At 41.5% G+C, this 6,217-nt stretch overlaps 3 protein-coding genes across 3 annotated transcripts; all 3 read left to right on the forward strand.

The window, feature by feature from the left end:
- The first annotated feature begins 1,405 nt into the window (after positions 1 to 1,405).
- LOC106343715 (N-glycosylase/DNA lyase OGG1) lies at positions 1,406 to 3,021 on the forward strand. The gene is made up of 3 exons (XM_013783006.1): positions 1,406 to 2,115; positions 2,281 to 2,491; positions 2,596 to 3,021. The coding sequence occupies exons 1-3, from the start codon at positions 1,469 to 1,471 to the stop codon at positions 2,806 to 2,808; spliced, it is 1,071 nt and encodes a 356-aa protein (XP_013638460.1). The 5' UTR covers positions 1,406 to 1,468; the 3' UTR covers positions 2,809 to 3,021.
- Positions 3,022 to 3,177: 156 nt separating this feature from the next.
- On the forward strand, positions 3,178 to 5,031 carry LOC106292744 (proteasome subunit beta type-3-A). The gene is made up of 7 exons (XM_013728396.1): positions 3,178 to 3,289; positions 3,368 to 3,549; positions 3,642 to 3,749; positions 3,827 to 3,916; positions 4,191 to 4,275; positions 4,565 to 4,659; positions 4,758 to 5,031. Exons 1-7 carry the CDS (start codon positions 3,284 to 3,286, stop codon positions 4,804 to 4,806), a joined length of 615 nt encoding a protein of 204 aa, XP_013583850.1. The 5' UTR covers positions 3,178 to 3,283; the 3' UTR covers positions 4,807 to 5,031.
- Positions 5,032 to 5,177: 146 nt separating this feature from the next.
- LOC106294380 lies at positions 5,178 to 5,951 on the forward strand. The gene is made up of 2 exons (XM_013729934.1): positions 5,178 to 5,263; positions 5,352 to 5,951. Exons 1-2 carry the CDS (start codon positions 5,178 to 5,180, stop codon positions 5,941 to 5,943), a joined length of 678 nt encoding a protein of 225 aa, XP_013585388.1. The 3' UTR covers positions 5,944 to 5,951.
- The last annotated feature ends 266 nt before the right edge of the window (positions 5,952 to 6,217 follow it).

Here is a 6,217-nt window from a genome sequence, read left to right on the forward strand (position 1 = left end):
CTGATTCTTCTTGTATCCTTGGCAACAAGATCCCGAGAAGCCACCACTAGTTGCTCCCTGTAACTCAGCAAAACTCAGCAAATTCTTGAGCTGCTTCTGTTTCTTACAGTGAGAAGGAAATAAAGAAAGGCTCCCAACCATTTCTTCACCGCAAAGATAAGCCCTTTAACTGAATCATCACGTGCATTAATCACCTTAATATTATACATATGTGTCATGGTGAACATTATAGCTGTGGTTTATTATTTTAAAAGAAAAACTCTAAGGTTATATTATACATATGTCTCGCTCTCATCATAGCTATGTCATGATTTATGTTATTGCTGATGGCCTTTAGTATAACTAATTAGCAATTATCATGTCCGTACGATATGCAAAAGTTGCTTGTTTCTTTTTGGTTTATATTGATATGATCATGACCATACTTTTGTGAACCAGAGATCGTTGAGCCAAAGAGAAAAAGAATCAACAAACGATTCATGCTTCGAAAGATGGCTCTTAGCTACGAGCTCGTCGGAAGCAGTACGAGCGACACAGACCAGCACGTTTCTCAACATCATCATAGCCTCACGAACACACAAGCCAACAACTTGCTCGGCACACACGATCTCAACACGAGACTTCGGGTCGGCAATAGTTCGGTAAACGTGTATTTTAGGCACAAGTTTAAATTGAACTTGCTTTTTATTAGGCACGAGTTTGCGGCCGACTCGCTTATTGTTAGACACGAGTTTACAAAAACTCATCTTTGGCTAGGCATGAGTTTACAGAAGCTCTCCTTCCACTAGGCACGAGTTCTCAATAAACTCGCCTCTGTCTTAGCATGAGTCAAGTAAACTCGTCTTTCGCTAAGCACGAGTCTAAAGCAAACTTGCTTTTTACTAGCCACAAGTTCGAAATAAACTCGCCTAAATCGTCATAGGCATGAGTGTGTCTAGTTCATTGTCTAATAAACCCTATTCGTAAACTTCGCAGAGATCGATTTCATCTCTCTCAACGAACTTGGGGGATCGATTTAACTTGGGGGGACTTACTGTTGGGGGTGGATTTACATCCTCCCTCAAGGCCCATTAGACAATGAGCTAGGCTCATTTTATTATGATGCCCTAGCTTCTTCCTTGTATAAATAAAGAGACATCTCTTTAGCAAGAGATTCATTATCCTCTTCTTAGATTAATAAACATACTTTCATAAGAGATTTGTAGATTGAAAAGGTTCACTTTACATTTGTATCATTTTTGTAATGAACTTTTACTCAACAAAATTTCATTTATGTTCTTTTCCATTTGATTTCATCTAAAGATTTTTCCTATGCCTCAAGAATCTAATCTTTTATTTTTAGATTCTTTTATTGTATTGATTCAATAAACACTACCAGCATAAACAACAATTTTTGGATCAAAGAGTTAATTGGTAAACCGTCCCGCACAAGAAGTGGTGTGTGTGGTTCCCTTAACAAGCAACGGCGATGAAGAGACCTCGACCCCCATCTCCACCGTCGATCTCCGCCGCCGCAAAACCACCACTTTCTCCTCCCCCTACTCCGATTCTCAAACAGAAGCTACAAAGAACAGGAGCACCAAAATGGCTCCCGTTAAAACTCACCCAAACGGAGCTCACGCTGCCGTTAACATTCCCGACGGGTCAAACATTCCGGTGGAAACAAACCGGACCGGTTCAGTACAGCGGATCGATCGGTCCTCACCTCGTCTCTCTCCGCCAGCGTGCAGGAGACGACGACACGATTTCCTACTGCCTCCACCGCAGCGCAAGCCCTAAAGCCGCAGAGCTCGCGCTGCTCGATTTCCTCAACGCCGAGATCTCGCTAGCCGAGCTGTGGTCCGATTTCGAGATAAAGGATCCTGGATTCGGAGAGGTGGCGAAGCATCTCCGCGGGGCGCGTGTGCTGAGGCAGGATCCGTTGGAGTGTTTGATTCAGTTTCTGTGCTCGTCGAACAACAACATCGCGAGGATTACGAAGATGGTGGATTTCGTCTCGTCTTTGGGGTTGTATCTGGGTGAGGTTGAGGGGTTTGAGTTTCATCAGTTCCCGTCGTTGGAAAGGTTGTCTAGGGTTTCTGAGGATGAGCTTAGGAAGGCTGGTTTTGGATACAGGTGTGTCATCACTATCTAAAGTTACTACCTTTCAATAGCATTGGTTTAGACTAATGTTTGTTTTCAGCTAGATAATCATTACATGGCCTGTTTCTTTGATTGCTTCTGTTTTAAAGTAGGCAACTTTGATTTTTTTTTGGTTTACATCTTGTGTGTGGTGACCAGAGCGAAGTACATAACGGGTACAGTGAGTGCTTTGCAGTCGAAGCCAGGTGGTGGCGATGAATGGCTTCTGTCTCTACGCAAACTGGATCTCCAAGATGCGATTGCTGCTCTGTGTACATTGCCTGGGGTTGGTCCGAAGGTAGCAGCTTGCATAGCTCTGTTTTCCCTTGATCAGCATAGTGCCATTCCCGTTGATACGCATGTCTGGCAGGTAAAAGAGTCCACCTTCTCCGGAGCTTATGTATCGTAGTTACTTGATTAGCTTTAGCTGGGCGATGGCTAAAGTAGCTCTTTTGTTTTGGGGTGATGAACCAGATCGCAACAAGGTACCTTGTGCCAGACCTTGCTGGTGCCAAACTGACGCTTAAACTCTGCAGCCGAGTGGCAGAAGCATTTGTGTCTAAATATGGGGAATATGCTGGTTGGGCTCAGACATTGCTCTTCATTGCTGAGTTACCCGCACAGAAAGCTCTCTTGCAGTCCTCACAGTCTATCCAACTGGTTAAATCTTCGGAAAAGAAAAAGTAATGAAGCCTCCATAGAGAGCATTGTTTCCCTTGACCAGTTTCTCTTAGGGCATTCAAACCTTGATTTTTAGTACTTGTTAACTTTTCATTCATACTTTCTGATTGTTTGTATTGTAATGGCAAATCTGTGTCACGTATCTCGATTCTACTGGTTTTGCTAAATGAAGATCTTATGTAACAGACTGCATAGCTAATTATATCTCGCATTTTTCTATGATTCAAACTTAATACTTTGTGGTGTACAAGCATTAGTCAAATTACTGGAATAGTTAGTGGCTGTCCTAAAGAAAATGATAGCCCATAGGTGATAAGCCCATTAATAGGCCCAACAACTTATATTGAAGTGGCAAAAAAAGAGACTGGAGTTTCTTCCAAGCCACCGTCGACTTTACTTACTTTCTCTCTCCTCCGTCTGAGATTTCTTCTTCGTTCGGAAAGCTCCAATCTTTTTCTCTCAGAAAACCCTAATCTTCACGATGTCGGTAAGTTTTGATCAGTAACAGTCTCTTTGTCTGATTCATTATGATGGGTGACTAACTAATCGATGGCGGCGATTGCAGATCTTCGAGTACAATGGAAGCGCCGTTGTGGCTATGGTTGGGAAGAACTGTTTCGCCATCGCCAGTGATCGTAGGCTCGGTGTGCAGCTCCAGACAATCGCCACCGACTTCCAGAGAATCTCCAAGATCCACGATCGCGTCTTCATCGGCCTCTCTGGTCTCGCCACCGATGTCCAAACACTGTAAGAAGAAGAAGCTTCCAGATGTTTAATTTGCTTCTTCTCGTTTTGAACTTGTTATAAAGATTTTTCCTTTTTTGGGGGATGGATTGAAGGTACCAGCGCTTGGTGTTTCGTCATAAGCTCTACCAGCTTCGTGAAGAGAGAGACATGAAGCCTGAGACTTTCGCTAGTCTTGTCTCCGCCATTCTTTACGAGAAAAGGTCTGTGCTTTGTGTTTTGATTCTGATTTAGGAGTGAGATTGCTTAGTTTGTATCTGACTCATGATTTTGGTTTCAGATTTGGTCCTTACTTATGCCAACCAGTTATTGCTGGCTTGGGAGAAGATGACAAGCCCTTTATTTGCACCATGGACTCCATTGGAGCCAAGTAAGCTCATCTCCTTTCCTTTCCTTGACGTCGATTCTCTTATTCAATATCTATTAGCTCGGTTCGTCTAGTGTCTGTAATTCTTGTTACTTGTAGAGATGGTTTATTTTACGTATGGGTTTGAGGTTTTGTTGTTGTTGTTTCTCTGATGATGCATACTCATATGTTTGGTATTTTTATTTGGTTTCACTTGTGTTTCGAAAATGAGTTGTCTATTACTCTTGCATATCGTTTGTTGCTTGAAATAATGACAGAGATGTTGTAAAAAATGCAGGGAGTTAGCTAAAGATTTTGTTGTCTCTGGAACTGCTTCAGAATCTCTGTATGGTGCCTGCGAAGCTATGTACAAGCCAGATATGGTTTGTCTACTATCATCTTTATCACCTCTCTATTAATTACCGAGTCCCTTCAATGCTAATTCTCAAATTACCTACACCACACTTCTGCGTTGAAGTTTGGAAAGTAGAATCTGTGAAAATTAGGGAGCATAACACTTGTAGGAGTTCTCAATAGCCACTACTTTTCTCTTGAATTGTTCCTTTTGGCAAGAGGTGTTGAATTTTTTTTAATCCTGTTAGCCATCTTCCATTTTTAGTAGAGACCTATATGCATCAAGACTTTGGTTTTAATAAATTGGGATTTTATCAGGAAGCTGAGGAACTATTCGAGACAATATCGCAAGCACTTCTGTTGTCAGTTGACCGTGATTGTCTGAGTGGTTGGGGAGGGCATGTCTACGTTGTGTAAGTTTCCAATTTCTTCTCAATGGGCTGCTTTGTCTCATAATGTGTTATCTACAATCACTTCTTAAACATACACTTTGTTGGTGATATTGTTGCAGGACACCAACTGAGATTAAAGAGAGGATCCTAAAGGGAAGGATGGACTGATCCAATTTGCCATCATCATCTGCTTCTATCCAAAGTTGTTTTTCGCGTGTAATCCGGTTTTAATCATAGAACCATTCATTCTCTCAAGTTATGGCTTGTGGATGAAGTTTGAATTTCCCCCCTCTTTGGATTTTTTTTTTTTTTTATTCCTAGAGTTAACGCATGCACTGTACTCACTGGTTTCTATTTTAATTTTATTTTTACAAAAAGAAAAAAAATTAAATATAGTGAAAAAGACCAAAGGGAAACTAAAAAGATTCACACAGTTGGTTAAAAACCAGATCTAAAGCAGTTACAGGGTCTTTCTCTAATGTTTTGTCCGCTTAATGATAGAAAAATAATCTAAAAAATCAGAAGTTAGTGGTCGTGTGATGGACTCGTTCTTCACTGGTTTCGTTCATTCTCTCGGAAACTTCTTTGGTTCTCCGCTTGACTTTCTCTCTGGAAAATCTTGCAGGTTACTTTCCAAAACCATATAATATATCTTCTTCCATGTTTATTGATTCTGCTAATCTGACACTATAAAGCATCTTACGTGGAAACAGTACGCTCTGTCCATCACCGTGGGATGTGTTGTGCTACGTCGAGAATTTCTGCGTGGCTAGTCTTGCTAAAGCCGCCTTGATCCTAATCGTAGCCTACTTGTTTCTATTCTTCATCTACATGTTATACAAAATTGGTTTCTGGCATTGTATCATCCACGGTTTCTTCAGATTCCTCTGGGCTTTAGTCTCTTGTTGGTTCTACATTCTTAGCAATTGCTGCACTTTCTTCTGCTATGATCTGCTACACACCAAACGCAGAAGAAGACGTAGAAACCGCAGATATTCAGAGGATGGTTATGATTATAGTGACGAAGACAATGATGATGGTGGGTCGTTTAGATACCATAGGTCGAGACGAGAAATGAGAAAAGAAGAGCGTCTTAGAAAGTCTCTGAGACCGAGGAGCCATCGTGTTAGAGTTGGTGTGAGAAAAGATCATCCTACTTTTGACTTAGGCTTGAGCCAACATGCTGGTGGTGGACCTGGTGGTGTTGGTCCGGTTCATGGTATTAGAGTGAGCAGAGAGTCTCAATTCGCACAGAAAGGTTCAAAACGAAGAGCTCGGGTTTACCATGGTCCTCGGAGAATCTGAAATGAACACTGCCAGTCTCCAAAAATACATGTACTGTATATCTTAGTTTGTTGTGTAATAAATGTTGCTGCTGCTCTTTGCTTACATAAAGTGTAATGAAAATCAACTACTATATCTCTATTTCTTGTCTGAATTTCCATGTTGATATTCTAAGAATAGACAACGATTGGATTTCTCACGGAGTACCGACTAAACCAGAGCTGCAGTCACATTACCAGATGCCGCCATCGATCACACCGATCATTATATTGCTCTCGATCTTAGGGACATGTCT

The sequence above is a fragment of the Brassica oleracea genome, chromosome C5 (assembly GCF_000695525.1).
Source record: "Brassica oleracea var. oleracea cultivar TO1000 chromosome C5, BOL, whole genome shotgun sequence".
Taxonomy (NCBI): Eukaryota; Viridiplantae; Streptophyta; class Magnoliopsida; order Brassicales; family Brassicaceae; genus Brassica; species Brassica oleracea.